We start from the raw sequence: 18,043 nt of genomic DNA on the forward strand, positions 1-18,043 counted from the left end.
CTAACTAATTTAGATGACGTGTTTTACCAATCTCTCAATCCTTTTAAGGTTTATGTGACCAAGTCTGAGGTGTCAAAGATAGGCGTTAAGAGAAATTTTTCGTCTTTTATTTTGAGTTTCTGCCATTTTAAACATCTCTATATTTAAAATGACTTTTGCTTCAGTTTATCTTAATACATACAAGTTATTTTCAAGTCTAGCAGAACAAATATGAATACCTTTTGAAAAAACGAACACTTCATTGATTTCAAAAGATACTTTATACATATTTTCTAATAGACAAGATATGGATATCAAGTTTCTTTTCATTTTGGGTACATAATATACATTCTTTAACAAAATGAAAGATTCTCCAAAATATAACTTGATGTTTCCCACTACTTCAGCTGAAATGACTTCTCTTGTTCCCACTTTGAAAGTCATTTCATTTTCTGGGAGTTGAGTCCAAGAACTAGTTTCCTGTAGAAAAGTGCAAATATGGTTAGCGGCGCCTGAATCTAATATCCAGGTTAAGTTAAAATTTTCCATTAAGCATGTTTCAATTACAAGTAAATTTGATTTACCTTGATTTGCCTTTTCTGCTCTCTTTTCAGCTAGATATTTCGGGTAGTTATATTTAGAATGCCCGTCTTCTCCACAATGAAAACATTTTCATTTAGGAGCCTTGATTTTCTGAGCAATAGGTTTCTTCTTCCCTTTTCCCTTCTCCTTCATTTGGATACTTTTATCTTTAGAAGAGGAAGGGACGGACTTCTTTTTGTCTGAATGCTTCGTTCCTAAAGATGATCCCTTTAGAAATTTTTTCTGTGAAACAATGTTTGTTTCACTTTCTTTTAATTTCGTCATCGATTGATAAGTCTGGAGTTCATTCAATAGAGTAGTCAGATTGTAATTAATCTTATGCATTATAGTGTTAGTTCGGAAGGTCAATAAGCTCTTCAGAAGAGACACTAAGATCATCTAAGTTGGCTGGTCTTATCTATGATAGCGTCGTGCTTCTGCAATGTTAAAATGGACCACATCATGTCTGGACATGCACCCTAACATTGGTCCCCTCTTTCATGTGTGAGTTATAAACATATTTTATAGCCTCATGTCGTACTAAAGATGACGGTTATCCGAACATCTCTTACAACGATGGCATGATTTCATGGGCAGTAGGCATGTTCATGATTCTTATTGAGCACATCAAATATGCTCGCCAAGATGTAGGTGCTCTCGCCTTCTCATTAGCTCGTACCCATCTATCATAGGCTTCATGAACATTTAGATTAGCATTTGAACTAGGAAGAGGAGGACATTCCTCCGTTAAAACAAACCTTGGATCGTCAATCACTAGTATTGTGTTTATGTTCGATTTCCAGTTAGAGTAACCCTCTCCATTGAATTTATCATAAGCAAGAAGTGTATAATCGAATTCGACATTGCTAAAACAAATAAACAAATTTTATTAAACTTATGCATTTAAATCCAATTTTATTAAAAGTAATAAAGTACCCATATTTCTTTATTTATTTGCAACGATACTTTAATGAGTTAGAATAGATGCTACTGAGGGGCAATCAAATGCTTCTTTACTGAAGCAAGACAATCTTGACCAAATACTATATCTAGAATAACTCTTATTCCTATAGTTGTTTGGTTACCATTTTCGGTCAAGAACTTTACTAACATTTAGTAACTCTTGTAAGTGTAACCCGCCATTTTCAAATCTTAAAGGTATGAACATACCCCCAAATTGGAAGATAATGTTCAAGACAGAACTATAAAATCCTTCATTTTTTTAATATTGGGTTGTTCCGAATCCTATGTACAACCCTCCAAAGGGATCGCCGCGGTTAACAACTAGCTAGTGCCGCCTAAAAACGACAGTAAGTGCAACATAAGAATCTCACGGTTCAAATTAACAGAGGAGACTGTAGGATATGTTAGACACATTTCATTCACCCACTTACTATAAACTAATTCCCTCATTCACCTTGTTATTGACTCATGCAAACACTTTTCGAATAAAGAAGTCGGGGTAAAAACGATATGAAGCCGAGCATGGATCTCACGGTATGAACTCTTGGGGACGTGAGAGCTAAAACGATATATCGTATATTATTTTAATCTCCCATTGAAGTGTTTTAAATTTTTAGGTATTCTTTTACTTAGGTATCTTGCGGCTAATTTTAAACAACCTAAGTCTATCTGATTTATCCAAGTATAATATTTATATTTGGATTTTATCTATCTGATTTATCCAAGTATAATATTTATATTTGGATTTTATCCTATAATGTGTAAGTGTTAAACCAATTTTAACCCTCACACCGCTCACGCAAGCTCATAAAACTGGTTAACAATGCTCAACAGTTTAGTCATAATCCCCAGGTAAGAGGTGTTACGTAAACCGTCAACTTAAATACCTCAAACCTTAGATAGGATTATGAACCGATTGAATTTGTAGCCGAATTTTATAAGATAATGACCTATTTTAACAATTAAAATAAGTCGTTAACCTAAATGAGCATGTTGTTTAACTTTGTTATGGATTTTAATGTCTAATCCAATTTTATAACAATATAAAACAATAGACATGCTTTCAAATCATAACATACATCAAAGGCATTCAAGATTAACATAACACTTATATTAATTTTAAGAAATCCTAAAAATGCATACTATATATTATAACTAACTTATAACATAATATTATGCATGCAACATCCTTTCCTATGGTGGGATTTTAAACCTAAATGGCATACTATATGCAAAAACATGTTTAATTTAAATATAATATCATATGCATAAAATAATTAAACAATACCAATATGATTCGACTATGGCATCCTAAGCAAGAAAAATAATTAAATTCTTACAAAATAGGTTAAAAATTGTTTCAAAACCATTCTGGACCACACGAATCGACCCGAATCGAACTTTCAGACCTTCAAAAGATGTTGAACCGATCCAAAGGTGGCTGAACCAGACCAGAATGATTGAAAACTGGTCAAACTGGACCTCCCGCGCAAATCGGCTCCAACACGCGTGTTGCTGGGCTGGGATAAGCAATGTCGCAATGTTCATCCCAGCGTTACGACTCCACGGCCAAAACAAGAGCAGCGTTCCAACGCTGCCTGGACAGAAGTTGTTCTTCAGTTTTCTGCTACGGAGCTTTCCTTCTTCAATCTTCAATTACATCCTAATTTGGACTCTATTGACTCTAATAAAATTATAGACTCTAAAGCACATATATAAGTTCATCAATCAAGAGCCAATTACAAATTAAACTTCCTAATTAAAGAGAAATCTAATGTCAAAATCGAATTTTAACCATATCAGTCACAAAAACATGCAATCTTAGAAATTCACCCACAAACTCAAATTAACGATAATTGAGTGCTTAAGTCATGCTCTGATACCAACTGATAGATAAAACTAACATGCAACGAAAGTAATCAGAATCAATAAGCACTACAATTACACTTATTTTGAGTTTATAAAGCATGCTAAAAAAGTTTTGCATAAAAGAGGGTTTCATGCTAGAATACCTTTGATGAACAGTTGAAATTCTTCTCCTCCTCTATGAATATGATCTCCAAAACACCAATGAACCACCATAAGGATCTTCTCTACTATCCTCTAACTCGGAATAAGAGGTGGAATCTCAGAATTGAGGTCAATTGTTTGAGAGAAGATGAGGGTTTGGAGTGAATTTCTGAAAAATCAATTTCAGCTTGCATGAGCTCTCAAATCTGATCAAATCAAATGTATTTAAGCAAGTTAATCATGCAGGCATTTTAATCTCAGCTTAATGATACCTGAAGCAGCTGATTATAAGTGGGCTAGGTGTTTCAATTGCGTGAAACCACCCCAATTAGAAAGGAAATGTTGAATAATTACATTCAAATTGGAATTTTCCATTTAAAATTCAATTTTGAATTTAATTTTTATTTTCACTAAAATTTAAAAAATCAAATCAAATCTGAATTTTGATTATCAAAATTTGAAAAAATGCTTTATTTAAATAATTTTAATTAATTAATTAATTAATAATTCAATACAAATATTAAATTAATCAAACACCTAATTCATACCTGAATCCTATTTACGTAAACTAATATTTAAATCAATATTTAAATATTCTAATCTCTCTGATTTAGTTTAATTTAAATAAAATTAAACGTTTTAATTATATCGAATATAATTAATCAAACCCTAAATTGAATTTGAACACTTCAAATTCAAAACCTTAATTCTGAATTTGAATATTTCAAATATGCTCAATTCATTATTCCAAGATATATTTTACGAGCTAGTAGAGGGACGTTATGAACCTACAAATCATGAGCTCCAAAAATTTGAGATTAATTGGCTAAACTCTTTAGACTGAATTAATCAATATTTGTTAACTACCGAGATACACCACTATAGCTCAATAGTTGCACTCTTCTCATTGTAGATATATTTTTGTCCATTTTTAACCATAATTAGTAAGTCGATCTTTCACAGATCGTTCATATTTACAACTAGATCAAAATTATCATTTTACCCCTGTAAATACATCTTGCTCCTTAAGCTCCCACTGATCCTCTATTTGAACAATTGGTTTATAGTCCAACTTATAAACCATGACCCTCTCGATCATGAGAGGGCAGGGCCCCATTGTTGAATACCAAGAATCAACGCTTAAGAGAACAACCTATCTGTTAACCCTAAGTCGGGTAGGAGTGAATTCCATCTTGCAAAACTATGTCCCTAACTATCTATCCGGTCTTACCCACAAAATGGGAGGCTTATTGAATAGTGTTGTTGGACTACTCTCACCTATGTAGATCAAAGGATAATCCCGAATAAACAGAAGTTTATAGTTAGCTCTAGATTAAGATCGAGTTACCCTATGTCGTTGAATTTGAAATAATCAGTTTTAACATTAAATGGTCGTTATAAAGAAAAGTGACTATTTTGAGGTTTAGTCTTATGCAAACTCATTGCATATGATGTCTCGACTCACATGTCTCCACATGAATGATTTTGGGATCACATTTGTATCAGTATACAAAATGGGTCGCATCCAATAGTGTCACTAGGATGAGGTACCTAATTTCATTCATATACTTATAGACTATTTTGGCTATATACTAAAACTTGATCCTCTTTTATATCGCCACATAAAGTTAAGGTATTCATTTATAGACATGGATTCGTTTATTGGATTTTTATAATAGAATGCAATATCAACAATAATTTATTGACTAAAATACTCAATAATATTTTTATTGATGAATAGAATATATTAACAATACTTACGAATTGTGAGTTTAGGTCATTCCCAACAAGTGATTCAATTCCCAATTTTGTTGGTGATAGTATAATTATTAATTTTCTTGAGAGCAAGCATCACATGATAATTCATTAGATTGAAGAATATTTTGGCTCTTCAATAGATGTCCATATGAATTCTTAATAATTATTCTCATCATTATAGACCTTGGATGACCCAATCGATCATGCCAAATTGTAAATATATTTGGATTCAAGAACTTCAAGTTCATTGTTATAATCCAAAAGATAAAGCATGTAACTTTTCCAGTATACGTTTTTCATGTGAGACATCAGATATAATACTATAGATATTCCACATTATTCTTACTAGCAGTCTCAATATGATAACCATTGTAACTTGTATCTTTAAAACTTAGAAGATTTATCTTTGATTGACTAGAGTACAATGCATTATCAAGTGTAAATTGTCACTCTAGGCAAAATATATTTGTTTTTCCAAAACCTTCAATCAAGTTTGTAGAACCTAATATTGTATTTACTTCTGCTTCCGGCATCATCAATTTGGAAAAGTATTTTTTACTTGTAAGTATTGTGTGTGATAGTTCCACTGTCTGTCAGACATAGATCTTCTTTACTCATTTTTTAATCACCCAACATATGAAAATGGTCCTTATTTCTTCATTAAAAAAAATAATTACAATAAGAAAAACAATACTTGAAATATACAAAGGTTAACATTAACTGAGAAAAAAACATGAAGATATATATATATAAACAAAAAAAAAAAAAAAAAAAAAAACAACAACAACAACAACAATAACAACATTAAGTCTAGATATCTTTAAAGTCAAAATAAACACTTGATATTCTATCAACTATATTGATCTTCTCTACAAGAGATTCAAAGAAGACCGTCACATCCAAATTGATCGTATGGGATGGGTCAAATATATCATTATTCTGGTGCAAAATTTGCTTCCTTATTTTTCCCTTTTTCCTTCAGGGAAGCTTGATATAGATCAACTAAGTATTTCGATGTATGAAAAATATGTGACCAATGTTCAGTCTTACCATATTGGAAACATTTTTTTTATCACCTTTTGAATTCTTATCTTATGGAGTTTTTCCTTTATGATCATCATTTCGAGTAGTTCTTTTGAAATTTGGATGATTAGAACGACCACCATGAAAATAATAATTATTTCTTCCTCTGCCATGGTCACGACCTCAACCATGACCACAACCTCAACCACGATTATGAAATTTATAGGATTCACTTTAGGGAATGGTGTTATTCCAGTTGGTCGAGATTTGTGATTCTTCATCAATAACTCGTTATTTTGTTCGACCACAAGAAGACATGAAATTAATTCAGAATATTGTTTAAAACCTTTCTCTCGATACTGCTGTTGCAGGAGCATGTTCGAGACATAAAATATGAAAAATGTCTTCTTTAACATATCTGCATCAATAATTTTCTTTCTGCATAACAATAATTTTGAACTAATTTTAAATAATGCGAAGTTAAAATCACTTACTGATTTAAAATATTGAAGTCTCAAATGCATCCATTCATAACGAGTTTTAAAAAAATAACTATTTTTTTTATGATCATACATTTCTTTAAAAAAAAAATTCACAAGATATGGGGATCTTTTATCGTAAGATACTCCATTTTCAATCCCTCATAGAGATGATGACGAACGGAAACCATACCCTTTGCTTTTTCTTGACTAGTTGTTGTATTTTCCTTCTTTAATAGCCTCTTCAAGGTTCATAGCATCCAAGTGAATTTCGACATCGAGTACTCATAACAAATAATTTTTGCCATTAATCTCAAGGGCTGCAAATTCTAATTTCATAATGTTTGCCATGGCAACATTTTAAGACCTACCTTCCGTGGGAGAAATGAAAGAAGTTTTTGCTGATAATGTGTTTTAAAATTGAGGAGCATAATGGGAACCCGAATACGAAGCAAATATAATATAATGATAAAATATATTTAAATAAAATAAAATAATTTAATAATTTAATTAAACAAAGAAAGTTATAGAAAATGGAAAAATATGGAAATTTCTCTCCAAGCTTTTTGAATTTCTAACTAATATGTGCGTCCTCCAAAATTCACCAAATGCCACTATTTATAGATAATTTGGCAAGTAGGAGATGTATTACATAGACAATAATAGTATGTAATCTTGAGACACGTGGACAACACATTGGGTAATGGAGAAGTGACACTTATTATTTGAACATTAAGCATGGACATCTAAGTTACACATATTTTATGATATTTGTACCACGAAAAGCTATGGTTTGGATTTACTATTTTATGTTATATTTGTAATTTTGTTAAGAAAAGACCATTCTATGAATATACATGGTTATTATGGAAATATATAAAAATAGGTCATATATATTAGCAATGTATTTAACATCAAATTGAAAAATTTAGGATGTGGGGACAATCAAAATAGTAAACTAACACTCAAGCCCTTCAAATAAGGCATCTTTTCATAATTAACTTGGAATGTTTGGAAGTACTAAATATATTCTCAAATTTAAATTTAGTTTTAGTTTTTTTTTTTCTGTCTTGTTTTAGAATCATTTGGAATTTAATTTGAATTAGAGCAAGTTGGTTCTAAGGCACTAATTTTTTTTCATTATTAAAAAAAAAAAAAAAAAAAGACTAAAACGGACAGCTGGTGTAACATTATATCATGGGCCTTAGGCCCAAAATGAGAGTTGGGTTGTGAAATCGCAATAATTGGAATTGGGCTGAACTCATCTGCAGTTTTTTGGGCCCAGTCTAACACCCTTGCAACGGCTAGTCCCTTTTGAACATAACGACAGCGTTTTGGTCCCAACGTCTTCAATTAACGCCGTTTAATTTGGATCGGTAATTCGCCGTCCATCTCCGTCAACACATTTTATTTTAAATCCGGAAAAGGTTCTTTTAACGGCTACTTAGAGAGATCACTTTCTTTCTCATCTCTCTCTTCTTTTCTTTGTTCCTGACTTGCTTCTTCCTATTCATTCATTCACAATATCCAGAAATTCCAGCGGTTCTTGCGCTGAATTAAAACCCAGCGCCAGATATATTTATTTTCATGCCTGGTACGTTCTGCTTCGTTTCTTGTTTGGCTTTGATATTGTGAAATGTTGAGCATTTCTGGAAGAATTTGATGTTGCGGTTCCTAGTTTCCTCGCTTCATCGTGCAGTTAAACATTAAAATGGCTTTGAAATGATTGATTCATATGTTCTCGTCTTTTATTGCTCGTTTACCAGATGTTTAGGGTTAAAAAATTAGATTGGGTTTGATTTTTCTGTTGAATCATATTCTGTTCTAATGTTAAATGAAGATTTTGAAACATTCTTTTGTAAATTTCCAATCTGAGTAAATTTAGCGCGGTTGATCGTAATTCCTTTGGGTTCGAGATTGTAGGGGAATCTGGTTTTTGGTCATGAGGAACAGGATTTCGGGTCTCATGTTTTCTGATTAAACTATCGATGTTTGTGTTCGGAACTCGTTTATTGTCCGGGAGGAATCTTATAAATTCCCCAGTTTTCTGGAATTTGTTTCAATGGGTTGTTAATTAATAAGATTTTGAAAGCTATGGCGCTAAGAGAATAGATCCAGGTTGAGTTAGGCCTTTCCATTTATGTTGGTTTTTCCATTTTCCCCAAATTATGTAGGTCTTGTCTTAATAATTTAGAATTCCAGAGATATCTTTTCAATTGACGTTGCCTGTCACAACTTTTGATTGACAGGCATGGTATCGGATTGTTTTTCGGAATGCCCTTGTTTGGCTACAGAGAAAATTGGTCATGGAAAAATTTTAAAAGATAATAGTAATAACAGGACTTGCACAAAACTGAACGTGAAAGTAAACATCAAAGCAACAATCGGAATTCGTGTGGTGTGTGTGGGTTTTCCTTTTCGCTTTATCTGAATCTGGCAATTACTTAGTCCTAGAAGATGCAGAATAACATCCACAGGCACTAATTTTTCTTTTTGGGATTACCTCACATTGTTGTAATAGTCTTCTGAAGTTTCACAAGGAATTGCAATGTTACCAGTGAATGAAAATGCTGTCTGAGATTTTTTTTAACACAGTATATTTATTTTTATTTATGGTTGATATAAGCGCTCAGATTTCTTTTTAACTATTTTACTCTGTCTGTTCTTCATCCTTAACAAAATTCAGATTTAGATTTGAGGAATATGGATGGGATTCTTGAAGAACTAGATGAAGCAAAAGCTGATATTAAGAAGCTTAGGGCAGAATGCAAGATGAAGGGAGAATTATCTGAGAATTTGAAGAGAGTTAATAGCGAGCAGTTCACTAAGTTGCAGGAGGCAAATTTGAAAATTGAGAAGCAAGCAGAAAAGATAAATGAAAAGGCAGAAGAATTATATATGGAGAAGAAACGTTTGGAGGAACTTGAACGAAGTTTGGTTGAAAGAGAATCAGTATTAAAGCATCTTGGTTCTGCCAATGATAAGCTTCGAGCTGATGCCAATGAGAAATATGAACAATTGGAAGAAGAAAAGAGATGTCTGCTTTCGGCTTTGGATGACAGGAATGAGAAATGCATGCAACAAGAGCAGAAAATATGTGAATATAGAGAAGAAATTCAAGGCCTCAAAGAGAATCTATTGCTTTGGCAAAGAAAGTGTTCAGAAGCTGAAGATGGACTGGTACACAAGGAGCAGGGGGAAAGAGATGATATATTAACTGATTTAAACGATGAGATTGCAAAGGTTAAAGATCAGTTGAAATGGAAGATAGAGCAATTTAAGCATTTGGAAGATGCACTTGAAAATGTTCGAGAACAATTCAAGGTGAACAAAAAAGATTGGGAGATGGAGAAACGTACCCTGCTTGATGAGATCTCTTCACTGCAGACAAGGTTAGATTCTCAAATGTTAATCTCAAAAGATCTTAATAACAAGTTAGAAATGTGCAACCAAGCCCTCGCTCATGAAGAGAGTCGACGAAAATATTTACAGATTCAAGTTACTGATTTTGAGACTCGCTTTGGTAATGTTCTTGATGAGTGTGAACGTGCAAAAATGCAGCTGGATGAGATAACTTCTCAGAGGGATAAAGAAATTGCTACTTTAAGAAGTTCGTTGGGAACAAAAGATTCATTTCTAAAGGAAAGAGAATACCAAACACAAAAGCTGGAGGAAGAAAATCAGGAGTTGCGAACAGCCATCAAAGAACTCCAGGAGGAACAAATTCAAGCACCAGGGGGATCACCTTCTTTCAAAGAACTGCAGAAGAAGATGCAAAGCTTGGAAACTGCCCATGGCGAATGCACTGCAAATCTAAGGGCTAAAGAAGTTGAATGGACATATCAAATGGAAGAAGTTTTGAGTAACTTGAATGATTGCAAATCTGAGCTATGCAGAAGAGAAGCAACAATAAAGGATCTTGAGGCAATGTTGGAAAGTCATCATTCTTCAGCATTGCAGTTGAAGTTACAAAATGAGGAGTTCTCTGCCATGTTACTAGTATTAAATCAGGGAATATCGGAGGCTCAAGTTAACCTGGCAAAAGAAATGACTGAAGTTTATATGCATGACAAAGATAGAGAAGAGAAAATATCTTTATTGATGAAGCAGGTGGAGGTGCAGAATGCGGCTTTGGTAAAGGCTCACAAAGATATTGAAGAAGAACGTGACAAGGTGGCTTCTTTAATGAAAAGAGTCGAATCCTTGGATCTTTTTGAGGAGCAGCTTCAACTAATGCAGAAAGAAATAGACAGCTACAAAGAAATGCTCGAGGAATCAACCAAGAATCAGCTTCACTTAGAGGAGCAATGTTTGCAAATGAAACATGATGCAGCAGAAAAACTTGAAGTTCGCAATGCCTTGGGCAAGGCAAATGCTGAACTTGCTGAGAAAGAATCTATCTATATTCAAGTTCAGTCAATGGAGCTGATTGAAGAGCAATACAAATTAAAGCTGAGAGAGCTTGATCAGTCTATGGAAATACTTGAAGAATCGTCCAGGGATTATCTTCTATTGGAAGAACAAGTGTCACAGATAGAATATGATGCAATGGATAGACTTCAAGAAGCATGTAATGCCTTGGAAGAAGCAAATGCTGAACTGGATGATAAAATATGTGAAGGAAATCAAATAGATTTTGAAATGCATATGTGGAAATCTATAGCTGAACAGTTAAAGCTTGATCTTGAGAAAAATCATAGCATACGTAGAGAGTTGGAGGCTTCACTTCTTGCAGAAGTCCATGTTGGGGAGAACGTTAAGCAAGAGAAAGATAGCCTTATTCAGAAGTTGGATGAGAAAGACAAGAGGATTGAAAGTCTAGAGCAACAGGTTCTGCTGCTGGAGCAAGGGCTTGAAATAATAGAATTGGAGGCCACTGCTTTGTCAGGAATGGAATCTGCAACTTCGTTGGAGTCGATGAGAGATAGCTTTCTTCAGACTATAAGAGAGAAGGATGAGATGATAGAACAACTCCAAAATGAAGTTGAGTGTCTGGAGCAAGATTCACTGAGACGAGAACTGGAAGTAGCTCTGCTATCTCATCTTGGTGCCGAGAGTATGTTTGAGCAGGAGAAAGAGAAACTCATCCAAATGGTAGAAAAGAAAAACAAAAGAATCGATCAACTCATGCAGTTAGTACATTCGCTGGAACAAAAATTTAATAACTCTTTAATATCTTTTTCATCTGAGCTTGATGAGAAGCAAACAGAAATTGATCTTGTCCACCAGGCATGGGAGAAGATCAATGCTGCTGAGATTTTAGCTGTTCTAGAAACTGAAGAAAAGAAACTGATGATTTTGGAACTTGAGGATAATATTCGCATAATTCAACAGAAGCTGGAGTTCCAGGAAGTATCATTGGGTCATGCAAAAGAGAAAGCAATGAAGATTGAAGCAGATCTAGAAGCAAAAGAGTCTAAAATGAAGAAACTGACTGATCAATTGAAAACAAAGCTAAAGTTTTCAGATGTCTTAATCGATGAGCTCAAGAGTGAGAAGAGTAATTTGATAGAAGATGTGATGAAGTTATCTTCAGAAAAGGAAGACTTGATGGGTATCATTGGGGGCATAGGCAATCATATCAACGAGTTTTCCAATTCAGACAGAGAATTGATGGGCCTTCTGGAGAAGATAATGCTCTCTTTTGGCAATGAATGTCAAAGGATTGAGCTGAAAGAGAATGTGAATTCTCCTTCAATGAAAAGATTTGAGGTCTCGGCTGATACAAGATCGCCCTTTAGAGAGCTCAACAGTTAGCTGCAACCCCAGTAGCGCTACGGCTCCACGAACCAAAACCAATCCTTTTTTTCTCAAAATTGCTTTGGTCTGTAAAATTCTCTGTATTAGCACCAGCCTTTTTTAATTTAACGTAGTATGAGAATCTTCTTGTTTTCTACGACCGAAGTGATTGGCATAGGCTCAACTTTATTTACGAGCCAGTGTTCAAATTTGTTTAAAATTTATCCACCTCCATGTTGATAAATTTGCTTATTAGTGGATACCCTCCATGTTGATCTTCTCTTGTATGCTCCATTATTTGCTTATTAGTGGACCATTGATTCGTTGATTTGTTATTCTTCTCTGTCTCTCTTCCCAATTTTGCAGAAAGGTTTTAAGAACTATTTTCCAGCTTTTGGAGACCCAAAAAAAATACAAACAAAACAAAACAAAACGGCACCAAAAAAATGATGTAATTACATAACTCGTTACATTAAGATAATTTGTCAATAATCCGAAGATTAGCACACTACATACTGCATTAATCTGAATCGGCCCCAGAAGACATAATATAAGCCTTCGCAGTAGACCTTTACATCTTTACAAACTACGATAGTTCTTCCTCGTACTGGTTTCTCGAAAAAGAAAACATCATATGATTCAGGCCAACAAATGGGAAAATCTAAATTTTATTTAACTGATAACTACCGACAAACAGTAGTTGCGAATCATTAAGCGTGGTCTGTTTTTGTGACAGAAAGTGGTATCCAATAAGAACACCATTTCAAGCGTGGCAAACACAATCAGGAGCTGGATATGTGTATATTGACTGCTTTGGCTTTCTCAACCTTATTTGTCCTTGTCTGTTTTTGTGGCCTTCTACAGTGGCCTGCTGAAAGTCTGACCAAATTATGCTTTTGTTCATGAAAAGCTGTCCCAACAATGCCATGTTTGGTCTTATGGTCTTCAAGTTCCCGTACGTGCGATGTCCCACCTGTAAAAATATCAAGAAAGTGTACGAGAATGATCATAATAAATACATCACTTGCAGGAGATGTTAGTAGAAAAAGCACAGGTTTTGTGTAGAAAGATTTGACAAGACAAGAAAGAATCAGCAAGAAGATTATTACTTACCATTGCGTTATGCATATTTCCAGGAGAAGCCGAGATAAAAATGTCGCTGTGCATGCTTACGTAGTAATCAACCGCAGCTAGCAAAGAAGCCTTTCCTTTGATTTGGGCTAGTTCATTTCCAGAAGTGAGACTCTTCTTGTCTTCCATTAATGGGAAAAGACTCCGCAAAGTCGAAATCCTAGCTTCCCCACCATATACCTGAAAGAACCATGCATTTTACAGTTTCAACTTCCAAGTAATGGTAGTAATTTCATTTTCAAACCAAAAGACTTAAAGCAAGTTTGGTTGCTTTATTTATTTTGTATATAGAGAAGGAACTACCTTATGGGAGGCCAAATATAGACGGGTATTGTTGTCAAAACCCAAAGCAGCCAGTAGTAAACCGATCTCTTCAGGTGTCAGAGGGCAACGACCCTGACTCCGCAACTCCTCATCCGTGAACTGAGAGTTAAGGACCCTTCCCTGCCAGAGCACTTGACGATATTTGGCCAAAGCAAGTTTTTCAGCCTTTCCCCCACCAAAATCGCAAGCTGAATGAGCTGCCATGTCCTTCATGTTGAACACATAAAGAAATCAGCAGCGGTGAAACTTTATACGGATAATATATGATTGCCCAATCAGTTCCAGTCATTCAATTTGATTTCTTGATGGCCAGTCGTATTGGCCAGTATCCCTGTTCTTAGATCCTTAAAACCTAGGATGAACTGATTAAGAACCTTAAATATGCTGAAGTTGCAATGGGAACTTTTAAATTTGACCAGTTCCTTACTTGAGCAGAGTATGGGGGTAGCTCATGAACAAACTTGTCAGTCCCAAGAACTAATGAGATAAAATCTAAGCAATGAGGCCTTTGATTGTATGCATGCAAGGGATTACTTTAATAAATGATCTATAATATCAGCAAGATAATGTAACAAGGCAATAGTAGCATTGGGGAACTTGACATGTTAACAGGCACAAAACGAACTTCAATTTAATCCGGCACCTTGAAAGGAAGGTTGCTATACCTTGTCAAATCGAAGGTGCAGGACAACAAACTTTAATGGGCCTTGTTCATTTGCATCAGTGGTCATACTTAGGTAGTTATCCTCCTTTGATTCCTTCTTATTCAAAGGATACTGCAGCCGATTGATGAGAGTGTCTCCTAGTACTCGGATATGGGGAACAAAAGTTAATGCTTGAAAGTTGACCTTACAGCGCAACCTTTGTATCTCATCGGACAAGTTCTCAAAAGCTAGACGGTGTGAGAAGGGTGCAATTGCAGCAATACCGTAGCTGAATTATTAATATAGAAAAAGAATGTAAAACCAAGATAGTAACAAATTGCAGAGAAACAATAAGTAATTTTCATAGCACATACAAACATAGAAAGATTTTAAATCTTTCGATCAAAATTTTTAGACATCCATATAGTCAAGTATGAAGTTCGTAGTCTTTTTAAATTGTATGGCTAGGCAATGCATCTTCTCCCCCACTTCCATATCATTCTTGTCTCATTGTATATTCCCAAATTCATGTATCAGTTTTATGTAACTGCTTCATCTTTTATTTTTATAAGTGATAGGGTGTATATGCAGATATGAAACTAAGCAACTACCCTAGCAGTCCCAGAAGGTCAGAACGGATAGGCTTCAATACCAACCTCTGTAATACAGGTAAAACATTGTCCAGATACCAGTTGGCTGAGGCATGAACAGGCGCTGTTTTGACTCTAGTAGCCCGAATGGCTGTAGCATAATATTCCCTAGTACTCCAAGAAAATTCAGCTGGAAGCTCTTTAACTATAGAAATGTCATTCTTCAATACGTCAATAAAGTGATCCACATCAAATATATCGACGAAAGAACTGCAGATCCCAAAAAGTAAAGGATAAGGTAAAAGAAATCTCATGATAATTTTTCATATATACAAGAATAGAACACTATCACGCCAAGCAAATTTTCTTAGTACCTTGAATCCTTCCAGACAGGATTAATTTCAAGGTGGGGAATCACAAGGGTTGCATTCAGAATTTTTGCAACAGCAACTGCATCACATATCTGCATGTGGATCAAGTATCTTAAAATTGAAGACTACATCATCAACAAAATTGTACTAATAAACGTTTAATGACAGAAAAGTATGTTGAAGTTCTAATCCAACACATACTCCCATTCTTTGCTGGTTCAACCCTCCATCAAGAAACACCTGGATATATCCTTCAGACTTCCCTGGTAGTGCTGCAGAACATATGGATCCATGGCATAAACCAGGCATGAAAAAGATTAGTAATTCAGTACGTGATATGTTTAAATACAAATGACCATGGGAAGTTTCTGAGACCTACAACTCCATAATTCAAAACTTACAGGAAGCTTTTGAAGAATCAACACAAGGCCTCCACCCTTCATCAGCTAAAGGAGCCCATAAATCAGACTGATCTGGTTTTGACTGTCATAGAAATAGGATTTTAACACTATGAGATTCTCATTATAAAAGAATGTAGTTGGAGATTAAAACCAACTTCAATTATATTATAAATCAACTTTTACCCACACTTTGGCGTTGTAAAGCACTTTTCAGCAGACGCAAGTGCCTAGGCTTCGGAGTGTTCCATTCCTACAAGAGGTTACCCAATTAAATCACCAATCATAATCTTAAGAACTCGTAAAAGTCCTAAAAGTGGAGCACCCACCAGTCAAATTTTACAACCCATAACTAATCATAGTTCCACTGGGTAGAAAAACTTTATAATTTGAAGAAAGTTGAACAAAAAGAGATGAAAAATAACCATTCCTATACGTTCAAACCCTTGTCGATCAGGTTAGATTTAACCAGAGTTAGCTTATAATGGCCCTACGAAGTACCATTTCCCTAAAACTGAACTAATTATGAACAAAACATTCCAGTTTTTATTTTCTGTTACAAAAAGCTTAATCCAATATCACACCGACATACTATAAATGAAGAGAGCCACAGTATTGTCTCTACATTTCCAAAAAAATTGCACAGGAAAAGGAAGTAAAAGAAAGCCGTAACTATTACAGGAATAGATTTTCCCACTTCTCCACTAAGATAAACTTTTCTCTTTACAGCAACCCTTCAACAAAATCTAAACACCGACATTTCCTAAAGAATTTCACAAAAGAATACTAAGAAGATCAAAAGTTCAAAAGCTTCAAGGAACAAAACAAACAAGAAATAAGATCAAAGTGGCAAAGAGATACCGAGAATGTGGAAGGCGAAGCATGACCCAAAGGGCTAAACAAACCCGGTAGAAAAACAGGGAAAAGCAGCACGAAAACACCAGCCACAGCTCCAACTCTGTTCGAATGATAACCGAGTCCCATAACCATGGATTTAGGAGATGGGTTCTGCCAACCGAATGCGAAATTCCAAACCCCAGAAGCAAAAAGGGATTTTAATGAAGAAAATGAGAGGTTTATTGCAGTGAGAATGAGTTATATCAAAATAGAGAGTAAAGGCATCTGATTCACACACATGGACATCTGTACAGCTCGCAGATGAATTGATTGGAGAGAAAGGGTGTCGTTTTCAGAGAGGGTCCAAGCAAATTATAGGTGGGTATTATGGCGATTAAAAAGTAAAGAGAGAATCACGTAGTGAAAATAACTTTCGCCTCTGTTCGTTCCACTTTAACTACATTAAGGACGAAGGCGTGTTTTCTAGTAGAGATTTGACCTGTTGTTGCCTTTGCGGGCCTCTGCTTGAAGGTCCACTTTATTGGATTCATTCATCGGTAGCTACCATCAGCACTGAGCACCGACAATTAGCTTTCAATAAATGGGCTGCAATTATTCATTCATACAGTTCCATTCCCATTCCATTCTGTACTTCGTTTCTCCTTCTACGAACTTCCGTTAAATCTTTGATTAAGATGATGAGCGTAATAGTGTGTTGTGGTTGTGGTCTTGGGATGAGCAATGAGTTAGATCTTAAAGCTTTACATTAATCAAGTATATAGCGAAGGTTGCTTGTCGGTTCCGCTTGTTATAAGAAAATCTGAATGCTAATATCTTGAAATGTATATTGAATTGACTAATAGCTTAATATCAAGTTTGTTTTTTGCATTTTCTATTATGGTTTTTACCGAAACAGTATTTGAATTTTTAGTGAATCTTTAAAAACAAAAAAAAAAACATTTTTTTTTAATACTTGGATTGGATTTTTAAAGTGGGTTAATAAAATAGATAGAAAACAATTTGCGGTTGATATAACATTTATAAATTTTATTTTCATAAACCAAAAATTAAATGATTGTCAAATAAGATTTTAGAAAATAGAAAAAATGATAACTTTTATGTCTAAGTCGATTGATTTAGTATATATTTTTATTATAAGATGTCAAAGTTCGATACTCTGTCTCCTATATAGTTACAACTAAAATAATATAGAAA

The 18,043-nt window shown here is 34.5% G+C and overlaps 2 protein-coding genes across 2 annotated transcripts; one reads left to right on the forward strand and one right to left on the reverse strand.

Moving 5' to 3' along the window:
* Nucleotides 1-8,236: 8,236 nt before the first annotated feature.
* LOC120073261 (basic helix loop helix (bHLH) DNA-binding superfamily protein) lies at nt 8,237-12,814 on the forward strand. Its single transcript, XM_039025999.2, has 2 exons — nt 8,237-8,388; nt 9,481-12,814. Exons 1-2 carry the CDS (start codon nt 8,382-8,384, stop codon nt 12,549-12,551), a joined length of 3,078 nt encoding a protein of 1,025 aa, XP_038881927.2. The 5' UTR covers nt 8,237-8,381; the 3' UTR covers nt 12,552-12,814.
* Nucleotides 12,815-12,980: 166 nt separating this feature from the next.
* Nucleotides 12,981-17,576, reverse strand: LOC120073262 (O-fucosyltransferase family protein). The gene is made up of 10 exons (XM_039026001.2): nt 16,853-17,576; nt 16,182-16,244; nt 15,995-16,076; nt 15,795-15,865; nt 15,597-15,685; nt 15,289-15,492; nt 14,654-14,921; nt 13,968-14,195; nt 13,647-13,844; nt 12,981-13,506 (listed from the first exon to the last, which is right to left on the reverse strand). Exons 1-10 carry the CDS (start codon nt 16,979-16,981, stop codon nt 13,297-13,299), a joined length of 1,542 nt encoding a protein of 513 aa, XP_038881929.2. The 5' UTR covers nt 16,982-17,576; the 3' UTR covers nt 12,981-13,296.
* Nucleotides 17,577-18,043: the final 467 nt, after the last annotated feature.

The sequence above is a fragment of the Benincasa hispida genome, chromosome 3 (genome assembly GCF_027475165.1).
Source record: "Benincasa hispida cultivar pf3 chromosome 3, pf3_genome.v1.1, whole genome shotgun sequence".
Lineage (NCBI taxonomy): Eukaryota > Viridiplantae > Streptophyta > Magnoliopsida > Cucurbitales > Cucurbitaceae > Benincasa > Benincasa hispida.